The sequence below is a fragment of the Epinephelus fuscoguttatus genome, linkage group LG12 (genome assembly GCF_011397635.1).
Source record: "Epinephelus fuscoguttatus linkage group LG12, E.fuscoguttatus.final_Chr_v1".
In the NCBI taxonomy this organism is placed as follows: domain Eukaryota; kingdom Metazoa; phylum Chordata; class Actinopteri; order Perciformes; family Serranidae; genus Epinephelus; species Epinephelus fuscoguttatus.
In genome coordinates this window covers 22637388-22663890 of record NC_064763.1, presented here as the reverse complement: position 1 = coordinate 22663890, position 26503 = coordinate 22637388, and the positions used below count along the sequence as shown (strand labels likewise).

General features: G+C 39.4%; 1 protein-coding gene and 1 long non-coding RNA gene across 2 annotated transcripts; one reads left to right on the top strand and one right to left on the bottom strand.

Moving 5' to 3' along the window:
- Positions 1 to 6994: 6994 nt before the first annotated feature.
- On the top strand, positions 6995 to 7774 carry LOC125898572 (uncharacterized). The gene is made up of 2 exons (XR_007450637.1): positions 6995 to 7218; positions 7408 to 7774. It is a non-coding gene; the product is annotated as an uncharacterized LOC125898572 (long non-coding RNA).
- Positions 7768 to 18279, bottom strand: eral1 (Era-like 12S mitochondrial rRNA chaperone 1). Its single transcript, XM_049592406.1, has 11 exons — positions 18058 to 18279; positions 15412 to 15573; positions 15156 to 15283; positions 14959 to 15036; positions 14829 to 14875; positions 14660 to 14721; positions 14075 to 14187; positions 12615 to 12926; positions 12026 to 12175; positions 11419 to 11499; positions 7768 to 9083 (listed from the first exon to the last, which is right to left on the bottom strand). The coding sequence occupies exons 1-11, from the start codon at positions 18161 to 18163 to the stop codon at positions 8961 to 8963; spliced, it is 1362 nt and encodes a 453-aa protein (XP_049448363.1). The 5' UTR covers positions 18164 to 18279; the 3' UTR covers positions 7768 to 8960.
- Positions 18280 to 26503: the final 8224 nt, after the last annotated feature.

The following is a 26503-nucleotide window of genomic DNA, read 5'->3' as shown; positions in this document are numbered from 1 at the left end:
GAAACCACCAGTGATACTGATAATCATTTATCTTCCGGGGTTTTGATAATTTTAAGAAGAGAGCTTGAAATTATTTAAATTCTAGTTATTATAATAAATAACAATTAAATGTGAGATAAGTGCAAGCATTTAGCTGCCGCACAGGGAGAGATGTGAACTCATCACAGCTTTTTGGGAGCCTTTCTTATGGGGAATAATTTAAAAACACTTTATTTTTTAGTACAGTATTTTTAAGCAGTATTTTTAGGGTTTTTTTCTTTTGTTCTGTCTTCTCCCAGTTTGTTTTAGACAATGTGGAAATACGTTCTTGTAGAGTAGAATCCACAGTGTTATATTTTTGTCCTGATCTGAGTCAGGGATGATGGGGTGAGGAAGGAGGGGTGAGAAGTGGACAAAGCTAGAAACACGTGGCAGGGACATGGTGGATGGGAAACACTACATGATGTAACTAAATTAAGATTACAGTTACTTGTCATTAAGGAAAATATAAGGTAGAACTTTTCTCTCCTTCAGCAAACAGTTTCATGAACCCCCTCCCAACAACTTTCCCCTGATGACTTTGTATAAACCAGCCTGTTGTGTAATGACAGCTGTAATGACATCCTTTCCTGTCTTTACGTGTGGTGAAGAATTAAAAGAAACTTATCTCAAATGCAAACGGAAAAAAATGTTGCACTGCTGCTGCAGATAAAGAGTCAAAGTCAAAACCCACCACCCAGATAGTCCTGCCTCCATCTTTATCTGTGCTTACAGAAGGACCTCTCACACCCCGAACCAGCTCCCACACCCTGACCAGGGAGTTTGTCACTATGGCAACAGTCATGTCCCACCTAAAACTCAGACCTTGCTAAAGAACATGTCGCAGTTCAGATACAGCAACTATAAATAAAGACATGGTTACTGAATTGAAATATTGTGCCATTGTTAAAGAAGAATCACAGTCCGTCTCCCTCTGCAGGTTTATACTAACTGTGATAAATGAACTTGACCTTAAAGTGGTGATGTAATGGTGGCTGAGGACGTGACTATACTGTGAATGTTTGTATGTTAATGACTTGCTATTGAAGCAGATACATTCATCAGTGTTACATGAGAAGAAACTGGACTCAATACTTGAAAGAGGTGGTTTTATTCATGGAGTGCCAAATGTAAAAATTGGGTTACCTTTTTTTTCCTATTTTTTTTCTGATTATATATTATTAATATTAAGCTCATCTTTATCACATTCAGTATAGTCATAGTCATAGTATGTCATCAGAAATCATCAAAAAATGGTCATAGTTCAATTTTCAATCCAATTCAATTTTATTTATAATCCCCAATATCACAAATCACAACTTGCCTCAGAGGGCTTTACAGCATCCCTCTGTCCTTTGGTAGAAACCTCAGGAAGAGGAACTGAGGAGGGTTCCCTTTCCAGGACGGACAGACGTGCAATACATGTAGTACAAAGCAGATCAACATAATACATTTACAGTGATCCATATGACACAATGATACATGAAGAGAGCCAGAGCCACAGAGAGATGCAGGACAAACAGTGATGACAGTAGCTTACAACAACATTTATTTAAATAATGATATCAGAATAATAATTATGGCTATTGTGATACAATATGTTGAAAGTATATAGTATAGTAAGTGTTAATATATGACAGCATATGTATGTGACAATAATGATATGTGTATGTATAATATGTCATCAGAAATTATAAAAGAAATTGATTATAGTATAGTATGTCATCAGAAAACCATCAAAATGGTCATAATATAGTAGGTCATGTCATCAAAAAACAGTAGGCCTAATAGTAGGCCTATAGTATGTCACCAAAAATCCTATAAAAAAAAACCCCAAAACGGTCATAGTAAAGTATGTTATCAGAAAACCATCAAAATGGTCATAGTAAAGTATGTCATCAAAATATAATAAAATTGGTCAGAGTATAGTATGTTATCAAAATTCATAAAAATGGTCATAGTCGTCAAAACACATGGAAAAAAAATCATAGTATAGCATGTTGTCCAAAATCATGAAAAAACATCATAGTATAGTATGTCATCCATAACCATGAAAAAAAAGTCACAGTATAGCTTGTCCTCCCAAATTATGAAAAAATGTCATAGTATAGTATGTTGTCAAAAACCATGAAAAAACGTCAGAGTATAGTATGTCGTTTAATGCCATGAAAAAAATGTCATAGTATAGTATGTCGTCCAAAATCATGAAAGAATGTCATAGTATAGTGTGTCGTCCAAAACAATAAACAAAGTCATAATATAGTACTTCTTCCAAAATAATGAAAAAAAGTGATAGTGTACTATGTCATCAAAAATCATGACAAAAAGTCATAGTATAGCGTGCCATCGGAAATCATGAAAAAAATTCATATATTATGTCGTCCAAAACCATATAAAAAAGTCATAGCATAGTATGTCATCCAAAACCATGAAAAAAAGGTCATAGCATAGTATGTTGTCCAAAACTATGCAAAAAAGTCATTGTATAGCTTGTCGTCCAAAACCATTAAATATTGTTATAGTATAGTATGTCATCAAAAACCATGAAAAAAGTCAGAGTATAGTATATCGTCCACAACCGTGAAAAAATTTCATCGTATACTATGTCGTCCAAAATCATGAAAAAAAGTCATAGTATAGTATGTCGTCAAAAACCTTGAAAAAAAGTCATACATACAGTATGTCATCCAAATTCATGATAAAAAGTCATAGTATAGTATGTTGTCCCACACCATATAAAAAAGTTATAGAATAATATGTCATCCAAAACCTTGAAAAAATGTCATAGTATAGTATGTTGTCCAAAACCATATAAAAAACTCATAGTATAGTATGTCGTCCAAATTCATGAAAAGATGTCATAGTATAGTATGTCATTAAAAACCATGAAAAAAAGTGATAGTATAGTATGTTGTCGCAAACCATGAAAAATTGTTATAGTATAGCATGTCATCCAAAACCTTGAAAAAATTTCATAGTATAGTATGTCGTCCAAATTCATGAAAAAAAGTCATAGTACAGTATGTTGTCCACAACCATAAAAAAGTCATAGTATAGTATGTTGTCCAAGATCATGAAAAAAGTCATAGTATAGTATGTCATCAAAAACCATGAAAAAAAGTCATAGTATAGTATGTCGTCCAAAATCATGAAAAAAAGTCATAGTATAGTATGTCGTCAAAAACCTTGAAAAAAAGTCATAGTATAGTATGTCATCCAAAATCATGAAAAAAAAGTCACAGTATAGTATGTCGTCCAAAATCATGAAAAAAAGTCACAGTATAGTATGTCGTCCAAAACCATGAAAAAAGTCACAGTATAGTATGTCGTCCAAAACCATGAAAAAAGTCACAGTATAGTATGTCATCCAAAATCATGAAAAAAAAGTCACAGTATAGTATGTCGTCCAAAATCATGAAAAAAAGTCACAGTATAGTATGTCGTCCAAAACCATGAAAAAAAGTCACAGTATAGTATGTCATCCAAAATCATGAAAAAAAAGTCATAGTATAGTATGTCGTCCAAAATCATGAAAAAAGTCATAGTATAGTATGTCGTCCAAAACCATGAAAAAAGTCACAGTATAGTATGTCATCCAAAACCATGAAAAAGTCACAGTATAGTATGTCGTCCAAAACCATAAAAAAGTCATAGTATAGTATGTCGTCCAAAATCATGAAAAAAGTCATAGTATAGTATGTCGTCCAAACTCATGAAAAAAAGTCACAGTATAGTATGTCGTCCAAAACCATGAAAAAAGTCACAGTATAGTATGTCGTCCAAAACCATAAAAAAGTCACAGTATGGTATGTCGTCCAAAACCATAAAAAAGTCATAGTATAGTATGTCGTCCAAAATCATGAAAAAAAGTCACAGTATAGTATGTCGTCCAAAACCATAAAAAAGTCATAGTACAGTATATCGTCTAAAATCATGAAAAAAAGTCACAGTATAGTATGTCATCCAAAACCATGAAAAAAGTCATAGTATAGTATGTCGTCCAAAACCGTGAAAAAAAGTCATAGTATAGTATGTCGTCCAAAATCGTGAAAAAAAGTCACAGTATAGTATGTCGTCCAAAACCATGAAAAAAGTCACAGTATAATATGTCGTCCAAAACCATGAAAAAAGTCACAGTATAGTATGTCGTCCAAAATCGTGAAAAAAAGTCATAGTATAGTATGTCGTCCAAAACCATGAAAAAAATTGTCATAGTCATCGGAAATCATCAAGCATGATCTTAGTATAGTATGTCATAAAAGTATGAAAATTGGTCATATACTTGTGTACATTACTCTGATCTAGTTCAGGGTCCATAGGTTTTATTGTGGCAGAAGGTGAGAGAGTAAAGTCCACCACACCGACTTACTTTTTTTCTTACAAATGCAGTGTATTATTCATGGACATACTGTTCGAGATTGAAGACAAACCACGCTGCTTTCACCATCCAGGCATAATTTAATGCTTTAAATTTGACATGTGGTGTCCTTATGACATTTCTGATAAAAACAGATCTCAGCTCACCACATCCTGGAATCTAGCTGAGCACATGAATAAGAGTTTGATAAATCAGATAACATCACATCAGCTGACGCATTAAATTCCAATCCATGAAACCATCACACATAAATCCACAGGCTATGAGCTTCAGGAGACGTAAACTGTATTATTATGTGATAAAGCTCCGGGCATTCTAGTCGATGATGAAGAAATGTCTTTACTGCTTTAGTCTTTTAATTAGACATGTTTGATGCAGACAGGTCACAACAAAATTCTGTAGTGGTTTGGACATTAAAAATATTTGGGGGAGAATGTGAAATATTGAGGAAAGTATTTCTGATGCTGCTGCTAAGTGAAAGGTGTGGGAAAAAAATCAACATTGGCACAAAATGACCCATTCAGTCAACCTTTATTCATACTTGAGAGATCTTACAGAAGCAAAAGGATAAAACAAAACAATATACATTCACAAAAAAAGGGCAACACCATTCAGAGATAATAAAAATCAATACTAGAAAAGCACTCAGAGAGTGCAGACCTCCGCCAAGTAGGTGATATTCCCTCCCCCTCTGCATCAGATTTTGCAGCCTGCATCATAATTCAGTTATTTGCATCACTATCATTATTGGGTTATATATGCCTTCACCGTGGAGACACTGTGGTGTATTTATTTCGTTTTTATTTTGTACCAACTCAGAATATGTTTTTTTGTATTTTTCACTTTCTTTTATTCCAACACAGAACATTAATTTCAACTTTAGAATTACAACAATATTTAGCAATAAGAAGACGACGTGCTTTCCGGCCACCAGATGGCGCTATTTTCACCATCTTTAGAAATTGGAATCGCTGCTGAGGCTGTCAGATGATTGACTTTTTTATTATCTTATCCACTTTGCTTCAACCGATCACCACCAAAATTTTATCATCTGTTCCTTGTCCCATTATCCACCTTTCCTGAAAATTTCATCAAAATCCGTTCATAACTTTTTCAGTTATTTTGCAGAAAAACAGACAAACAGACCAACGGCAGTGAAAACATAACCTCCTTGGCGGAGGTAATAAACTTTACGATAGTGAAAATAATTTGATAAAATAGGATAATTAAAATGTTAAATAAAATACAGCTGTGTAGAAAGCCACCAAATTTTGCAATTAGTATAGATCATTTGACAGATAACAAAATACACAGGGGGTTGGTTGGCACAATGTTCACTCTCAGCTATATTTCTCCGGCATAATTTATGTTATGATATTCTGAGCAGCAGCAAATGACAGGTTTAACTCTCAGCCATAAATAAATATGTTTTAATCCATGCAAATGTTTCTAAACTTAGATGATTTCTGATAAAGGTCAAGTTGTGCATTTGTGCCAATCAGCCACATCATGTTAAAATAGTATAGTTACAATTAAATGAAGCAATTTGAGCTTTTGATTTAAACAAGAACCAGAAAAAATGAACATTTAATCGGAAATCTGTAAATGTTTTAAACCAAATTACATTTTTAAGCACTTCAACCATTGGAACGTCTGATTATTTTTGCCATTGATTTTTCAAAATAACAATAACAAATTAACAATGATAACTTTAAAAAAGAAAAAAAAATCTTTCAAAAATCGAATTTTACTTTCTCATTTTCAGTGGTTACATTACATGTAATTAAATTACAAAATAGTAATCAGTTACAGTTTCTGTGGGGAAAAAAGTAACAATATTACAGTTACTGATGAAAATATTGGTGATTATAAAGAGGTTACATCTGATTATATTATTTTTGGTAAAAGGTTTATATGTAGAATAAAACATTTATTCTGTTACTTTTCAATTTTATTAAACAGTTTAAAACACTTGTAAGAAAAGTAATCAAATGTAATAAGTTACATTATTTTGATGAGTTAATTAGAATAGTTACATTATTTAATTAGTAATGTCACCTGTTACAATTTAAATGTGACACCCCCCCCCCCCCCGACACTTTTTTACTTTATACATTTATTTGTTTTTACTTTTTACTTTATACATATCTATACTTTATTTACTGAAATGTTATCCTCACCAAAACGTCAGTGACTTTCATACGTCTTAACAAAGTGCAGGTGAAGAAAGCAAACATTGTGAGGATACATTTTTGTTTCTGTGACCTTTATAGAACCAGAAAACAGCTGCGTGCCAACCAACCCCAGCCTCCCCTATAACGTAATATAAAATAGATTAATGTTAAAACAGTTACAAGGAGAGGTCAGGAGGTTTAAAATCACATTTCTAAAATTTCCAAACGGTGTAAGTGAATTAATTTGAGGAGGTGCTGTATTTTGTTCAAGTTATCAAAATGGCTGAAAATGGTAAATAAATTAACTTTTTGCTTCTGCCCACTGTTTTTATTTTAAATAACAGCGTACGTGCAGTAAAAATAAGAACTTATGTGTCTTTTTTCTGCAAAGTCCAGCTGGGTGTAATAAGGGTGTGGGCCATAATCGGGCCAGAAGCTATCAGGTTAGGACCAGATAAGAAAAGTTCACCCCGTGCTGTCTGGTCCACCCCAGATGTCATCACAGTATGCTAATGAGCCCGGGGGCCTTTAAGTGCCACAGCCCAGCGTGCAGGGGCTCCAGACGTGGACACCTAGCAGCCATTAAACAGGAACAGGTGACGGGTAGTGTCGGTGACCAACGCCAAACGCCAAACCTAATGCAAAAAGGTGAGTATTTAACACAGAGGGGAGGTCGCTGAGGCCTCGTGGCTCTGCTGCAGGTGACAGAGACGTTGTTGCTGCAGGATTTTATTTTATTATACATTTTTTAAATAGCATCTGTACCATGTGATTAACATTTTCATGGGTTGACCTTCACTGTGTGCATCACTAATTAGTTCCACCTCTGCCTTGCAGATTACAAACATGGACAGAATGTGCTCTGGCAGCTGTTAAGTCTTGTGCCCTGGACAGGATATCATCTTATACTGTAAGTTTATTAAAGAGACACTACAGTATAGATGATGTACTATCCAGGGTTTCATTCCCCCACCGGCGCTATCAGCACGCACTCACGCCTAACTGACTGTAGTGGGCTGCACGCGCTTGCAGAGGAGGGCCGTCAAACCGTTACCATTACTGAGTTTCAGTAATGGTAAGGGTTATATGGCCCTTGCTCAATGTCATCTGCGCAGGAGGACGAAGGAAGCTGATTGATGTGTTGCACATGAGGATGTTTTTGAGATGTACTTGTGCATGTGAAATAAAGCTCCTAAACAAATAAGTGCCTCATTATTTTGGTTACAAAAAAAACAGGCATTCTAAATATCTTGTGTATAAACGATTATTTTGTAGCTATAATATTTTCAAGCAGCAGTTGGCTTGTCTAAGTGGTGATCTCTGCTGCGCAGCCGGCTTATCTAATCACAGTGAAGCAGCCGTCGCAGAGAGCAGGGAGAGCTCGAGGGGCTGACACAGCTTCTGCGAGACATTCAAGGCCTCTCCCTCCCTCCTGTCGCCCTTGCTTCAGGCCACTAGCTGGTTATTCATCAAGATGCCCCGGATAGAGTAACCGCCGAGTTAACTCACAGGCAGCAGGAATGAATCCAATCACCATTATCTGACCCATTTTAGCATCAGGTTAGTGCTCCATTTTGCCATCCATTAGGGAGACAATTCAGCCCTCGGGGGCAGAGCTGGGCTTTATGAGAGCCAAAAAAGCAGAGGGAGGGAGAGTGGGGGGGAGGGAGGAGAAAAGGGAAGAAAGCAGCGGAACAAAAAGTGATAGTCGCAGGGATGGATGGCCACACTTCAAAGGCAGTGGAGAAGGCTAAAGTGATGTGGGAGTGGAGGGAACAGGGGTGGATGGTACATCAGGGACATTTGAGTGAACATGACTGTGCAGGTCCCGCTAGGCGCGCGATGCCCGCCAACTAAAAAGCTCTGAGAGCCAAAGATAAACCATCGGCCTTTTCACAGCTCGCCAAACCTGCTCAGCCATGAACACACTGTCAAACTTGTGTCAAAACATCCATTTGATGAGAGTCTGTGTCATGTTTGTTGCCTAAAATATATCTTCGCTCAATAAATGCCAATGAATTTATTTTGCAGCTTGTGTAATTGACATATTTTCTCCACTTTACTGATTCAGATATGTCACAGGTTTTCACATCTATAATAATAACACCTTACAGGTAACATCTCTATATTAAAATCTGCATGAGGGTGCTACTGATGCACAAAGCCAAAGGATGCAAAAGTCAACATGTAGAGCACACTTTCTGTCCATCTCACTGGGAGCTGTGGATATGTGCCACCTCACAGCTGCACGTCTCACTCATGATGACATCTTATCCTCTGTTTGACTCTTTGGGTCTTGTCCTTTGCAAGAGAAACATACAAATAGAGTCATCTAACATCCAGCAGGATCCGCTGTTTGCTTCATCTCTATTAAAGTCCTTCTGTCCTCTTCACTTCCTCAGCTTGACTGAGAGCTTCAGCTTTACTTCCCTCAGAAAGATGCTGCTCAGGTCCTCACCCGCCTCTCGGGCGATCCGCGCTACCATCTGGCCGGCTGTGCCGATCACCATGCTCTGCAGACACAAGACACACAGCAACGTCAGGCACCAGTGAACAGACAGGCTCAGAGGTTTTATTTTGTGTATCTGAGTGAGGCAGGTTTAAAAGACAAGAATTAAAAATAGTATCATGATATCTGTTGATGAAGCTGCAAAGAATGTTAGAAGGTTTTATACAACTGAAGATGGTGAAATGCATCTTAATTTAAAGGGACCGTTCACCCCAAAATCAAAAATACACATTTTTCCTCTTACCTGCAGCACTATCTGTCAATCTAGATTGTTCTGGTGTGAGTTTCTGAGTGTATGAGTTATCGGCCGTAGAGATGTCTGCCTTCTCTCCAATATAATGGAACTAGATGGCTCTCGGCATGAGGTGCTCAAAGCGCTAAAAAATATGTTTTAAAAACTCCACGGCAATGTCTCTCTCCAGAAATCATGACCCGGTTACTCAAGATAATCCACAGACCTTGTTGTGAGCAGCTTCATGTAGGAACTATTTTCTTGCACCGTACAGAAGGAAATGTGTGCGTCTATGACAGGGCGATTATTCGAATCTTACTTTCAATTCTGAGTTTGGTTTCCAACTATTACAACAACAAGATAATCAAGACAAAATCAAAACCTAAAAAATATCTTGGCGAAGATTAAACATTTCTGATAAAGATGTTGAGCCCATTGTGCTTTTTCTCATAAGGATAATTCATTTGTTAAACTCCTACTTCCACTGAGCCTTATTTTCCCTCTCAAAGGCTGCACTGAGCTCTAAAACTCAACAAAAGTAATTGTCTTGGCTTTGTATATATTTGGATTGGACCTTATTAGCACCTCACTGTTAAGTTTTTTTTTATTTTGCAACTTCTGTTGTGTTATTTTAGTCTTTTGTATATTTGCAGTCTTTCCTACTTTGTGCTGCAGCTGCCGCACAACATTTTCCCTCAGCATAAACAAAGTCTTATCTTATCTTCTCAGATTTATTTAAAAGAAAATTGGACAAGATAGCTTTGTATCAGGAACGACTCATAACATAGATGAGATTCCATCTCTTCGGTCAGTCCTTCCTGTGAGTTTTACCCTCTCCACATTTTCTGGAGCTCTTCCTGTGTTGAATGTAAAAGCTAAAGAAAGGTCTGAGTCAATCTTCCTGGAGGTCGCTGGCCTTGAAACATTTCAGCACCACAGATGTAGCCTCAAATATTCTTTGGCATCAAATATGCATGGTTTAGAAAGGCTGCTCAAATATTTACCAGTTAAAAACACAAGCAAAAGGAATGTGGAGGTATGGAGGCACGGCAAATAAATATCCGAGGCCATCAGAGGAGCTACAGGTGAAGGGAGACATTTCACTTCCTTTCAGTCACGTGTCTGACACGGGCCCAGAATCTTAAATCACACTGCGGTAGTTTGTTTGTGCTGCATTTATATCACATCGAACTGACGAACAGGAGAAAACATTCATTTGAGTCTCCTGATCTTATGGAAGCCCACTGCTGCCGATGTGATGGAATTTAAAAAGATCCTGTAAGTCGCTTTAATAAAAAACTCTCAAAACTTTCTTGTACTTTGAGAAAGCTTTTCATAATTTGAAATACTACATCATTATTTTGAGAAAAGTAAGTCATCAATTTAAGAAAGCATTATTTTGACAAAGTTTCTCATGATTTCTAGATACTAAGTCATTATTTTGAGATACGCAAGTCATTATTTTGAGGTCGCAGAAACAAGCAGCCGAAATTAGTTTCCTCCGTGGGGTGTCTGGGCTCAGCCTAAGAGATAGGGTAAGGAGCTCAGACCTCTGGAGGGAGCTCGGAGTAGAGCTGCTGCTCCTTCGTGTTTTTCAGGCACGTCCCACTGGTAGGAGGCCCCGGGGCAGACCCAGAACACGCTGGAGGGATTACATATCTAATCTGGCCTGGGAACGCTTCGGGGTCCCCCAGGAGGAGCTGGAAAATGTTGATTTCCAGAAATCTCATTTTGAGATGGGTTAGTCATTATTTTGAGGATGACTCTCGTACTTTTGAGACACTAAGACATTTCTTTTCGAAGTTTCTTATTATTTCGAAATTTGTGATTAGTCATTGTTTCAAGCTAAGTTTTTCATTTTAATGACTTACAGTAGCTTTTTTTTTAAATCACATTGGCAGAAATGGGCTCCCATATTACTGTAATAACAAAAAGCCAAATGAAATAAACTGTATGCTAAACTCAACCCAGACTTTAATTTAGATAAGCAGCTGAACATAAATTATGTTCACAGATGAGTCACAGCTCATATTTAGCACTCAGGCCCTATAGACAGCTTTACAAGACACACATCTCAAAAGCCCATAAATGTGTAGAGAGCTCTTACCATGTGAGTGTCTTTCTTGGCATTAAGTTTCACAGAAATATTCAGCTCACCATCTTCTCCATCTTGCCAGAGTTCAACCGACTGAAACAGAGACATTTAAATATTAATAATTTACTCACTTCTACAAAAGTCAATAAAATGTAGGTGAATGTGGAACAGGAGATGTTGACTTAGAGCTGTGACCACTACTACATATCCCAGGATTCTTGTGTGTTAAAAGACTGATTGGGATATATATAAGTATATATAACAAATATTCATTTGTTTCTAGTTTGTCAGAAACACAGTTTGACTCTGTGGTGTGATTTTACACCTGTGCCTGCAGAATTCCACAGTCGCAGTAAACACAGACCAACATGATGAATAACACACAGACAACAATGAAAATAATGCCAGAATGTGAACTGGCGTATACAAAATGGCCCTCCAGGGTGCATGTGGAAAGCAGAAGTGAAGCAGGTGGAGGCTGAGGCAGCAAGCTGCACCAAAGCACATGTCAGCAAAGGTTTAAAATAAGCCACAGAGGGAGTGCAGTGAGATGTGATGGGTGTAGTCAGTTAGCTGTCAGCTTATCACCCCGCGTGTCCCTGTGAGATTGGTGCTTCACCTGTGTCACTGAATAAGGCACTTCCTGGGGCAGATACTCCAGAAGCTTCTCTCTGATGATGTTGCAGCAGACGTCCTCTGGACTCTGGTCGGTCAGGACCTCACTGTGGTACTGCCACGATCCTGGCTTCGCCGCAACCAGAAAGTAGCTCTAACACCAAGATAAAAGCATGGTTACTATCATCAAATGAAATTTAAACAAAAACCAATTAATATAAAAAGAAAATAAGAAACTATTATTGAACTACAGCTGTTCTGTAAAACTAACTAATGCTCAAAAACATAGTTTAAAGCTGCAACAAGGAGTTTTAACTGATTATGAAACAGTCTTTGTTTAATACTGATGTATCTACATGACCTATATAAGGAGGCGGTGGTGCGGTGGAAACACTGACATGTTTGTCCACAGGGACGCCAAATAGACACAAAAGCCTAAAAGTTCCTTGTCATTGCTTTAAATGTACTGAGCGCTGACTTTTTATTACATGCAGGGGTAACTGAAAAACACAGCTGCACACATTTTAAGTATTTCTGACACAAACGTGCATCTTGCTCAATTTGCCCTGGTATGACCATGATCCAACATGTACCTTCAGCGTCTCCACATCCTCACTGTCCACAGAGCAGAGCATAAAGACATCCTTGAAGTGAGGCCAGCCCCGCTGGCTCTTGAGCGCCTTCAGCTGCTCTTTGCTCAGCACAGAGTTCTGCTCAGCGCTGCCCTCGAGCCCCGCATTCTCCTCCTCGTCGTTAAGCGATAAGTCTGAATCCCTCTCTGGCATCTTTTCAGCCCATGGAGGCTTGATCACCGGCCGGACTCGCATTCTGCGTCCATTCACCACTCCACAGGTCAACTGTCCTGTGATGTCCAGCAGTCTGTCCTTAGCTTTAACCAGGTCCACCTAAAAAACAGACAGTGAAGACATCTGTGAGACTTTCCTTGAATGTTTTGGGAAGTGTTCAAGGAATGTCTGGTGAAGACATGTGATTTCCTTACTGTGAACAAATCCCAAGAGAAGACCAGAAGTAGTTTATTTTGATATGATTTCACATACACTGTCCTGCTGCTGTAAATACTCACTAAAGCCCCAAATGTGGATTAATCCGCCACCGAAAATAGTTCCCATCTAACTTAATCCTGTTAGCGTAAAGTTTGCTATTAGCTACAGTGCCCGGCTGTTTTAGGAAATTATTTAGCCTTCTGAAAAACACAAAGCTATAAATCCATGACCTCTTTATACAGATTTACATCCTCAGTAGCATTAAAAGGTCTCGGAATAAATGGGCCAGTCACTACGGTTACATGATGGCTTCTCATTCAGAATGAACTAAATCTGAATGAAATCATTCGTTTTTCGAAGTTTTTCCAGGTGGTTTACATGGGAAATATTCATTCCGAATGAAGGTTTACACGGGAGATCAATTTAATCACCTTTATTCGGGTTTGTGCAAGGTTTGGGGCAGGGAAGGTTTCTGATTGGATAAGGGACGGGGCGGATGTTACGTGTTTACGTTTAAGAAGAAGAAAACACTGTAGTCCTCGCTCTGGACAACAAGATGCTTGACGACGCCGTTCTTCATGCCTTTTTCGGGCGTGTTTTGCTTATATTCTTGAAGCAGCAGTACGACAACAACCTTGTTCTGCTAATGCTTCGTCTGTTGAGGAGGAGAAGGGAGGTAGAAGGTCGAAGAAGGGAGATAGAAGACCGTGCTGTGGCGAATGGAAACCGGTGAGTGCAACAAGTCCGACTGCTCTATGTCAGCCCGTTGCTATGCACGCTATATACGTCATCGCGCCAGAAGGGCAAGGAAACGAGCATGCGCAGAAAGACCGAAATGAACTTAAAGAGGAATGAATGTTTACATGCACACAAAATTCTTTCATTTGGAATGACAAACGTAATACACCACCCCCTTTAATCGGATTTCATTTTCAATCGGAATGACCGTTTACACGACCACTTTTAATCGGAAGGGCCTTTCATTCCGAATGAAAGTGGAATTAAACTGTCCATGTAAACGTATTGACTGTCACTCTAGAGAAGAATACCTTATTGAGGACCAGGACTGCAGGGATGTCAGGGTGCATGGCGAGGCATTTGAGCACCTCAAAGTCAAGCCTGCTGCACGTCCATCGGTCTGCCACATCCACCAAGACGACCACTGGGAATGGACATAGTTCACAATTATCAACCTTTACAACTCAGCTATATATTTCACTCTGGAAGGATAACTTCTGTATTTTTCAACCTGGACCCTATTTCCCCATGTTTTAAGTGACTAATGGGAACAACATTTTTTTTAACTGGTCCAGTACTGAATGAAGGTGCTGCAGCTGGCAGCAACGAAACAAAAACAAACACTAAGTTGACGTACACTAACGATGGGAGCACGACTTAAGTGGTTACACTGCAGCCTGTTTCGCCGCTGCCAGCTGCAGCCATCTTGCTCAATCCTGAACCAACTGAAAAAGTTGTTGTTCCCATTAGTCACTTTCATATGAAAACATGGGAAAACAGGGTCCAGGTTGAAAAATATCAAAAGTTACTCTTAAAATCTTTTATACGAAAGCTGCAAAAACAAAAATGCAGCTCAGGTGTGACTAATAAAAGGCTCATAATAAATTTTATCATACTTAGGTCAGCTTCTTTGACTGTGTTCCAGGGATCCACGAGTAAAGTCTTCTCCAGGTGGTGTCTGTGGAAACAGAGGGCCAATTATATATTACCACATATATTAATACCTAGTATATTAAGACTTTGAAAAATACACACAAAAAAAAAAAAACTTAAAGGGAAAGTCACCTTTTGACCTTTGATGCAGTGGTGAGACCAGGTGTGTCCAGTAAAATCTGCAAATATATATCTATTTTAATGTTTGTTTTTGGACTTGCATTACTCAATAGTGACAGATGAGACATGAAAGAGCTCTTACAATCTGTGTGTCATCCTCTGTCAGGACTCCAAGGGCACGCGACCGTGTAGTGTGCACTTTCTTGGACACAGCAAACACCTGTAAGACATAATCATCAGCTTTACAAAGTGAGCTCCTCCTCCTCCTCCTCCTCCTCCTCAGCAAGACAAGATACTAGTGTGTGGACGTTAATAAGACAGACACTTAAAGACACAGACCTTTCTGCCGAGGAGCTGATTGGACAGTGTGGACTTCCCCGCATTTGGGGCTCCTATTATGGCCACTTTCAAAACCTTTGAGTTGTCCGGCTGATCTGGATCTCTTAGCAACAATGACAAGTGTTCACCTGAAAACACACAAAGTTAAAATGAATCACTGGTGGCAGAATGACGTCGGCAGGACTTGGGAAAACGCTGAGCCATGATGATCAGGTAAGTTTAGGGATGTAAATCTCTGAGGCAGAGGTCTGATTACCACTGTCCGTTGGAACTGAGGCTGGAGGGTGATAAAAGCTGCCGTCTGCCTCTGCTGCTACTTTGCCTTTCATCAGTCTGTTGAGAAATGCCTCTGATGTAATAAAACACGCAGGAGTGAAGATAAATCCGTTCCTCCCTCCTCGGCTGCAGGCAGCGTTTCCTGTAAAGACATCAACATCTCCATCACTGCACTGCCAGCGGGGCTGCGAGGTAACTGATTAAGTATGCTCACTTGGATGTCATAAACTCATTCATAAAATTAATCACAAAGCCCTTTCATTCTGACTAAGTGTTAGAGTGAGTGTGCAGATTGAGGAGACCACGGAAACTTTACTGGAAATGCTTTACACAAAAATGACGAGCCTTACTGAAAGCCTGCTTATGGCTGAAGAGTCATAAAGTATTTTTGTACTGTCATGAGTATTAGAGCCACAATGATTTGTCAATTCATCAATTAGAATTTACTGGCAACCATTTAGATTGTCAAATAATCCATCTATCTATTTTCTTCCGCTTATCCGAGGCCGGGTCGCAGGGAGTGGCCAGACTATGAGAGGTTCAAAAAGACATCGATGACACTGCAAATTCTGGGACCAGAGTCTGGTGGCCGGGCCTTGGGCCATGGGGCCACCATGTGAGCCCATCACCTGCAGGGATTGGCATCGGGGATGGGTGCATTGTGTGCCGGGCGGCAGGCAGGGACAGAGCCTTGGCATGTTAATCCCCGGCGTCACAGACTGGCTCTGGGGACGTGGAATGTCGCCTCTCTGGTGGGGAAGGAGCCGGAGCAGGTGCAGGAGGTGGAGCAGTACCAGCTAGATATAGCTGGGCTCACCTCCACGCACAGCACTGGTTCTGGAACCAAACTCCTGGAGAGGGGCTGGACTTTGCTTTTTCCAGAGTTGCCCAGGGTGAGAGGCCTTGGGCGGGTGTGGGGATACTCACAAGCCCCTGGCTGAGTGCTGCTGTGTTGGGGTTCTCCCCGGAGAACGAAAGGGTCGTCTCGATGCGATTGCTAGTTGCAAAGAGAAGGTCTCTTAAATAATCATTTAGTAATTTTTATTGCTGGTTTCATGCTTCTAAAATGTGAGAATTTGATGCTTTTCTTTGTAAAAACATGAAAATAAACTAAATAACTTTGGATTTTTAGACTGCTGGGCAGATAAAACATACAATTTGAAGACGTCACTTTAGGCTCTAACTGTTAATTTCAGCCCAAATGTGCACACACCTCACTGTGCACAGTGGAGCTACAACATCCAAGTGAATGAAGTAACAATAAGTAAAACGCATTTTGGAGTGAAGGGGAAGTCTTTAAATTCTGATGCAGTATCTTGCACATATTAGGAAGTCACAGGTGTAAACATATTGACAGGTTATGAGTGATTTGATGGACATTTAAATCCGTCATATACTGACAATAACCCTGTAACATTAAAACATCAACTACTCCCATTGTAGACTTTAATTCTACAGCTTTTAATGCACCAATTTTTAATATGTTCATTCATCTGTTACTGCCAGTATAAATCCTACATGCTGTATTTATACAGTTTACAGTATATGCACAGTATCATCCAGCCCACCAGGTCTATCCAGTCAGTTTTTATTTCAGTTCAATTCAATTTTATTTATAAAGCCCAATATCAATTTTGCTGAAGCACTTTGGACTGCATGTTTGTATGAAAGTTTCTGATTAAGTTGTTGCTCCCAAACTTCCCTATTTCTTTAGATGTGCTGGATCTGATTTGTTCACAGCAGCTCCTGATAACTCATTTCTATAGGGTGGTCTTTTTTATAAATTATCTCTGCATGCTATTAGTTTGGTTTACTTTGATCATGTAACTCCTGTCTATGTATTGTCTATATGTATGTATGTTCATGTGTGTGTGTGTGTGTGTGTGTGTGTGTGTATAAGTGTACTTGAAGTTTTGTAATAAACCTTATCAATAGAGCACCTTTCAAAACACAGTTACAAGGTGCCATACAATAAAATTAAACACATTTAAAACACAAGTTGAATGAAACTAACTAAAATGTCATAAATGTCACCAAAGTAAAAGATAAAATAAAGAAGGCCTGACAGAAGTATGTTATGTTAAAGATATAGTTTTATTATATTTTTTCTATTGGTGCTTTATATGTACTTTAATTTATTCACATGCTACTTATGTACACGTCTGTTTCTGTGTTCACATACTTGTTTACATGAAAGTTTTGTCTATTCTTTACCTTTATTTTCACAGGGTTGTTCTTGTTTTTAGCTGTCACGTCTGTTTCTATGTGAATACACAGAGTCAAATTCCTTGTATGAGTAAACCTACTTGGTCGATAAAGAAAAATGGGAAAATACCAGCTTTTTCACCTCATATGTTGTCATTTATTCCGTCCGCCATCCTACACATTGTCTCGGATGATACAGGTGTTATTGGTGGAAATTTAAAGAATCATAATACAGTTTAAATCACGTACTAACAATCTGAGCCTCGGAGGAGCAGAGAGATGCCCTGATTTGTTCAGTCGCCCAGCTCCCTTTACATACTGCTGGGCTAAGCTTGTATTAAACCCATGCTTTAGACGCCTGATATAATCCATTATTAATAAATAAAAATAAGGCAGAATAAAGTAGAAGCAGCTGACTGACCCGCTGTGAGGAGCCATGACGCACTTTCCTGTCGAGCGGACACGACGACCTGTCTGGAGAGGACGGCGGAGTCTCTGAGGAACCGACCACACACTCTGAGCGCCATTAATAACAGTTACTGATCAATTTCAGATGATATATCGGTATTTAACGTTTCAGAGGTGAACCGCTTGTTTACATTCACGTTATTGCAAGGTGGTAGCCATGTTGGTTTTTACCAAACAAGACCAACTTCCGGTATGAAAAGGTTCTGCTGGAAGCTACACCGCCCCCTGGCGACCGGTGTGTCAACTACAAATACAACCAAAGGGCCAGTGGTGGAAGTGAATCCCCACTCATACTGTATTTAACCTCCTGAGACCTGAAGTTTTGTTTGGTGAGCATTTTTAATTTGTCCTTGGGATCACTAATATCCGATAGATATAAAAACCTAAACACTGTCGATGATAATTAAGTCCCTGTGTCCTCAAACGAGATGACCATAAAGTCCCAATGTCTTCAAACAAGTACGTCCTAATTAACAGCGTCTTAGCTTGTTCCTGTTGCTAAAATTGGTCAATTTTGTTGCCATATCAAACTACAAACATTATTGATTATAAATAAACAAGTTTCAACCATAAAATGTGATCAAGTTTTGGACATTGTCCATGAATGACAACAACAGGTCTGCATTAAGTAGAATAATGTATAAGGTCAAGTAAATCCAAAATGTGATGTCCACATATGAGGACACAGGGTCTCAGAAGGTACAAATTCGAGTAACTTGAGTATTTCCATCTTATGCAACGTTATACTTCTGCTCCACATCTGAGAGGTTAATATACTTTTTCTGCCGGGGTTGGGAAGGTTACTTTTGACATGTAATACTTTACAGATTACTAGTTACTAGGGGGTGGGAATCACCAGAGGATCCACGATACGATACAACACATAAGTTACAATACAATATTATTACGATTTTAAACATATTGTGATAAGCTGAATATTGCAATAAAATATATTGCAATATATTGTAATTTATTATCTTATTTCAACCGTAAATTATGTCCGAAAGGAAAACGTTGTCATTTGTTTTATCTAACAGGATAAAGTTTTCAGTCTGTTCACATCACTTACATATCTAGTGGACTGAAAAAGCAATTGATTATTTTATTCTAGTAGACTACCTCAGTTTAATTTGTATTTGTAATACTAATAATCTATATAATAAAGAATTGATATTTGGCACTGTGTGACAATACCATATTGCCACACAAAAACACTATGATACTATGGCCATGTTTACACGAAAATGATCTGCTGAAAACTGAGTTTTGGCTGATCGTTCTCATGACAGTGGCATTTTGGTTGCCTGAAAATGCAACTTTCCAGAGTGTAAATTTCCGTCTCTGTTGTCATGTAAACTTGCAATAGGCAGTTCCTCTGAAAACGGGGACTTTTCGCACATGCGCATTACAGTTCCAGTCACTAGCCGTGCGTGAGAAAATCAACCATCACAACAACAATGGCGGGCTCCCGAGCTCTCTTTGTGCTGCTCACCAGCAAAGTGTAGATTTACTGTAGCAACTCGTCGTCTGTCCAGACAAACGTTCGTGTGGTTGCCATTTTGTTTGTTTATACATAACCGCTCTGTAGAAGGAAGCGCATGTGCGCAGGCGAGTGTTGTTTATTACAAAGTCACACCACCAACTACTGGCCTGGCATGTATACTACAATGTTTTGGTCATTTTTGCGGAACCGTGTGCACGGCCATTGTTATCAGAACGTTGTTGTCTGAACACGGAACTTTTATTATTTCGTTTTCAGTTGAAATCGTTGTCGTATAAACAGGACCTATGCTGTGTCGATTTTTTCCCCACCCCTATTAGTTACCCCATTAAAAATGTAATAAGTAACTATTTCAATTACTTAATCAAAGTTATGTGTACTTTTTGAATACTTTTCTAACAAATGTTTTGAACTGGGCAATAAAGCTGAATAGTCCTAAAAACATAAATGAATAACTGCTGCACTCAGATTTGTCCCAATGGCTTTGCTGACCTGCGTCGTCAGGAAATACGCCAAAAGAAGACATCAGTGCACAGTGAAAAGACACAAAGCAACAAAATGAATGTTATATTTTACATATAAACTTCTTACCCAAAAGAATATATTTGGAAGCAAGGCCTTTTTAATCTCTGACTGTAAGTTAAAGGCGCTGTATGTAAGAATGTGGCCAAAACGGTCACTGCACTAAAACTCAAAATACTGCCACGAGTCGTGTCCGCCCCCCTCCCCTAAAGATTCGAGGCTGCTGGACAGCGGCACGCTGGAGACTGATTTGTTTGCCCACGGGCGGCTGCCGTGGCAGGGCCGCGTCGCTGCGTCCTTGATCTTTGGTTTTCCAGCAGACCGTTCGAGCAAGTCCGGCTTCTCTGCTACTAACACTGCTGCCGTGATACGGTGGAGGAGGAGCCAGCTGCTAATGCTATGTACTGGGACACTGCTAATGCTGCTTGCCGTGCTGCTGTAGCTCAGTCGTAACTGTAACTGATGCTGAGACTCTACTGACTGTGTGATTGTACTGGTTCAAAACATAAACATGATTTGCGGACTGTAAAAAAAAAAAAAAATTAAATGTGAATATTCTGGCTGCACTATTGTTGTCGGTGAGATCAGTATGTTATATGAACATTATTCCTTAGTCTCTGTGACATATTAGGATGATTTTACACCTATTTGCTTTAGATTTCTTACATATAGCTCCTTTAATTACAGATTTTTTTCTGTAACTGATTACAATTACATTTTATTTGTAATTCAATTATATGTAAATAGTTCCTCCCCAACATTGTTTACTGCACTTGTCTGACCACTATAGGTACTTCTAAGATTACAGTTTTTCATCCATCCGGTAAAAAAACCAAACAAACAAACAAAAAAAACCCCATGAATCTCCAATCAAATGATCAATCAATGAAACTTTGCTCATACAGCACCTTTTAAAGATATCACTACACTCCAGCTTTACAAGCCTTTGATAAAAGAATGTTATAATTACTAAAATGTTAATGAAAATTAAGTGGAATTAAATAAATCACAATAATCAGCAATAAAATTTTGATAAGAACAAAAAAAAGATTTAAATAAATAATTTTAAAGATGGTGATTACATAGGCATACACACATTATAAAACCATTAGATTACAGAACATTAATAAATACAATTGATTGATTAAATTGATTGAGCTCCTCTGGAAGGCCGATCCAGCATCTTGGAGCATAATGACGGCAAGCAGTGTCGTCAAATTTTTTTGTTCTGCTTTGTGAAAGAGCTAAAAGAGGAGAACATTGGATCTGAGTGACATTCCTAATTCATAAACCAATAGCATTTCTGAGAAGTAGTCTGGTGTGCCTCTGGTAAACCTTAAAACTTTGAACCTTACAGACTTGTAAAAGAATTTTAAAATCAATATGAAAACTAACCAGTGTAAAGATCTGTTGATGATGAAAGTTTGTGATAAGCTGAAGGATGACCTTTACATGTTCCTGTTAAACACCACAAGATTCATGTTAGTTTGAAAGTGGTGGTCCTCAAAGCTTTTAAAGGCAAATACCACTTTGACCACAGACCCCTGGTTAAACAAGTTTTGTGAAATGGAGCACATACTGAAACGTCTCCTGTTTGACACAACTTGACTATGAAGTGCACATGTAAGTACATAAGCTTTCAAAGTGGCCACAAAATGATTACGTAAGAGCAAAATATGGAGGAAAGGCATAAAATAAGGGCTAAGGAATGAGACAGAAGATCATGTAATTTATTGGAGATTAACTGAGTAGACAGAGGAAGTAGTTCAGGTGGACAAAGCTACAGGTCTGACATGGTTATTTTTTATTTACATGTGCATTAAAGCAATGATTCCCAACTGGTGGGTTGGGGGTCTATTCTAAATGGCCCACAAGTGAGTGTAAAAATGCACTTTATTTGTAAGTACAGTAAATTACAGAGCTTTTATTTTAAAGGGCTGTTTCCTGCTGTAGAGTGAGTGACTAACAGACAGCTACTTGACACAGACAGCAAACTAGCTCCGACAGCATGGCCAAACGCAAGAATATATTAAACCGTTTGGATCATGAACTATTGAGTAAGGAGAAATCTGGGCCCCCCGGCTGGACCAAATGGGGACACTGCGTTAAAGGGATACTTCACTTCCCAAATGATCATTTGATTATCGATGACTCACCCCTGTCACGTTGAATTCGGATAGAAAACTGTGTTTTTCTTGCAAACAAAGGATGCAAAAATTCTTGATGAATTGAACACATAGGGGTCCACATTTAACAACAACAAAACTGTATTGAAACATCCTTTTATGAAACACTCACACAACTTGTGCAGCATAATCAAAGTCTCATTTATCCAGTCATATGCTCAGCACTGCCTAAAAAGACGGACCTCACCAACAGGGAGGTGAACTGAAAGGGAAACTTATCAATGCTCTCTTCAAAGCGAGACTCCACTGAGAAAAACAGTAATTTTACCTCCCTGAACACAAGAGCTGCTAGTCTACCACTGCCTCGATCAGTTAGTTAGTATGTGTTTTTGTATGACTTTGGTGTTTTAAAGGGTTAGTTTAGATTCACCAAAGTCCCAAAATATGACAAATAAACTCACAGATAGAGGCAGCAGTAGACCAGCAGCCCCCATTTTCAGTGAGGTAAAATTATTGTTTTTGTCAATGGAGTCTGGCTGTGAAGAGAGCATAGATACATTTCACTTGTAGTTCAGTCCCCTATCAAAAAGAGCTGTCTGTTTGAGAGTTACTGAGCATACAACTGGATGAATGAGACTTGGATTATACTGCCCGAGTTGTGTGAGAGTTTGTAAAGGGATGTTGGTATAATCTTGCTGCTGTTAAACGGGGACCTTGTTTACTTTAATTAATCTAAAATGTTTGCCTTATGCTTTGTTGTGGAGGCATGTAAGAAAGACAGTTTCTTCCTGAATTTAATGTACAATGAGGTGAGTAATTGATATACATATGATCATTTGGGGGTGAAGTGCTCCTTTGATATGTAAAACAACAAAGTAACAGTGATGCGTAATTTTGCAGCAAACCCTCTGTAACTCCCAGAAGACCCCATTTTGGGAACAACCTGTCTACAGCAGGTAGGATATTCAGAGGCTAAAATCAGCCAAGGGCAATTCCAAATCAGCTCATCACGATGCACAAACACATCTGCCGACATGAGCAGCTCGCAGTTTAAAATGGATGACAGCGCTCAAAGGATCTTTTGGCTGGGGTGATATTCTCTAGATTACTTTGTGAGGGATGGTGCACCTATAACCACAAATCAGATTGCACTGTGCAGACTTTCTCTTTCCCTTCTGTCCCTTGAGTACACAGAACAGAGCTTATCCCAGAGGGTGCTCCAAGCACAGTTGTGACAATGTTGCTGAGGATATATCGAACATTAAAGCAATATGCCAACCTGAGGAAAACACCGCATGCTCTCACTCACACAGCCTGCAGCTCTTCGGTACTAATTCACAATGACAAGCTGATATAATGACTTGATAAGCATGAAGTCTGTAAGGTTAATCATCAGACTAAAAGGACACAGTTTGCATATTGATTGATTACTGTAACATGTTGTTTTCATTCTGTATGGCGAAGCCGGGCAGAGCAGATGTCTCCCCGTAGTCCATCAAACACGCCGGCTGTTTGTTAGTCCTCGAGGACTTGCTCGGGGCGGAACAAACACCTCCACTGGGGAGGATGATGAAGGATATCAGGTAGCTCACAATCTGTCATCATCTAACTCTAAAAGCTCAGCAGCAATGGAAGGGCAACAAAAATGGAGCTTTTAGCAGACACTTACTGCCGAATTCCAATTGAACCAGAAACCAAAAGGATATTTGAGGATCAGTAATGTTTGAACTTTCTCTCTATCTGCCTCCCTCCCACTCTGCCTCTCTCTCTCCCTCTCAAATTCATTCAAGGCCTTTTCTCCCTCTGGGCTTTCCTCACATGGCCATTTCACGTGGGAGTGTATCAGAGTTCTTTCTATGACTGCATTAACTTTGGCCTTCAGAAAGAGCTCTCTCTCTCTCTACAAAAAAAAAAGACAAAAAGGCTTCGCCTGCAGACCATTTAATCATAAGCTGTAGCCCACTTTGCCATTTGAAGTGCACTTGCCAATGAGATTCAGCATGGTGTGATGGAAAACCTCGCTCTGCTGCTGCAACTCACTGTGCTGTTGATTCCTAATCAATCTTGTTTTCTGTAATTTTAACCGAACACTTTGCATTGATAGGGAATAGGTCAGATCTCCCTGAATATGCAGAATTTTTCTGCAGGTTATGTTGGACTTTCTGCCCCATCAGGCTGTGCTCTGGCAGCCTCTCTTGTTGATTTGCTAATAACGCCAGCTGGGATTAGACATGCAATAACCGGCAGCTTCTCAAGAGTGTCGCTTTTGTTTCAACATTTGAGGGGACATATATTAAGCAGGGCATCTGGGGGTCCTGGCTCAAGAATTTTTTTGCATCTAACACTTTATTTCCTGCATGAGGATGAAGTTTTCAGCCCTCTGGCCACAGGAATTGGAATTGTACATGTCTGTTTTCCACGGATGCATTACATTTCTATGTTTCATACTGTACTCCGGCAGCCTCTCTTGTTGATTTGCTAATAACAAAGGCTTGGATTAGACATGCAACAACTGGTAGCTTCTCAGGAATGTCGGTTTTGTTTCAACATATAGGCTAAGGGGAAAAACATTAAGCAAGAAATTAGCTGCGTTACATTTGTATGTTTCATACATACCATATCAACATTTCTAAAGTGACGTAGTACATGAGCTGACTCTGCATGAAGAGGTGGAAAGTATATTGGATGGCATGACACCTGAGTGAGATGCCTGCCAAGCTGCAGACCACAGTTCGAGACCAACAAGCCACAAAACTGGTTCTTTTTAAGCCACTCATCACTGCGTTTCCAGACAAGATTAGTCTAAGAAAACTTTATTTCCATTTGCAGTATTACATTTGGTGGTCTGGTTCTGTTCTGGGGCCTCTCTGCCTTTCTTCGGGCCTACACAGAAAGCCTCTTCCACGCACCACGTGGAAAGCCTAAGGCAGAGAGAGCACACCTCCCTGCCCTACAATGCGTCTACATGGAAAGCCTTAAGACAGAGACCACACTTCTCTGCCCTTCCATGCGCAAATGAGGAAAGCCTAAGGCAGAGAGAGCACATCTCTCTGCCCTTCCATGTGCCTATATGGAAAGCCTTAAGACAGAGAGAGCATACCTTTCTGCTCTTCCATGCGCCTACATGGAAAGCCTAAGGCAGGGAGGGCAGCAATGACCCCCCTCGGGAACAGAACAGAGCAGCATCAATGACAAACAGAAATGACACTGATAAGTCAGACACAGCATTAAAAGGAGGAGCTGGGTGGAGGCGGGTTGCAAAGCGGCTTGTAGCGGAAGCAGCAACAGTAGGCAGGCCAGAGCAGTTTAAATAGAGCGCCCTGAATGAGATTTACCAATTGGCTGCATAGAAAGACTCATGTGATCTATCAGCTGACTCCCTTCCATCAATCAGCTGCGCCATCAGTTGATTGGGCTGTTTGAGATCAGATGATGTAGCTGGGATGTGAGCTGAGCTTGACATTGTGCTCAGCAGTATGCTCACTTATTTTGTTACTGAGACATGACTGCCACCAAAAGTGGTACCTTAAGCACGAACATTATGTTTTCCTAACCATAACCGAGTTTTTTTGTGCTTAATCACAAGTTAAGTGCAGTGTTGTTGGAACATAAAGAAACGTGACGTTTCATTGTATCTGCAACAGAATGATGTACAAGTATAACATATCCGGGGTTTGCAGAAATATACAATGCCGACATTTATTCTGGTGAAAGGGTTCAAATTTTCATGCAACAGTTTGTGCCTTTTCTGCATCAGTTTATGTTGGAAATGTTGTGGTACTTCATGCTTCAGTCGTGCATAGTTGCTTCATCTTCTTTCTTTTTTATGGCAGATTGCAACCGTTGCTTTTGAGGTTGCATATGGCAACCATTACCGGAGGCATAGTTACATCTACAAGTCGCATTCTAGCAGTTCATCAAAATAAAATAAAACTCCTCTGCTGCAATCATGTTTTCTTTGCAGGGACAAATGCAGATGCGGTATACTAAAATCTACGCCTATGCAGCTTCTGTGTTAATAGGAAGATCTGGCTGCTCATAAGGAATAACAACGTTCATAGACTAATAAGCCACAGGGCATGTTAACAGGGAGCAGAAGTAGGAAAAAAAAACAATCTGTCAGAGCGCCAGAGCATCCATCACTCCATCAGCGCTGATTGCAGTGAGAGGCGTGACGCTGCACAGCTGGCTGACTGTCTATAAAACAGCAGCTCGTGGACTTATTCATGCTGAGGACTCCAACGCAGATA

What these genes read in the sequence shown, in the direction of transcription:
- eral1 (XM_049592406.1), bottom strand. Translation starts at nt 18,163, where the DNA reads ATGGCGCTCAGAGTGTGTGGTCGGTTCCTCAGAGACTCCGCCGTCCTC. An exon ending in CTCAGTTCCAACGGACAGTG is followed by an intron (nt 15,284 to 15,411) that starts GTAATCAGACCT and finishes GTGTGTTTTCAG; the next exon opens with GTGAACACTTGTCATTGTTG. An exon ending in CCAAGAAAGACACTCACATG is followed by an intron (nt 9,084 to 11,418) that starts GTAAGAGCTCTC and finishes TTGTGTCTGCAG; the next exon opens with AGCATGGTGATCGGCACAGC.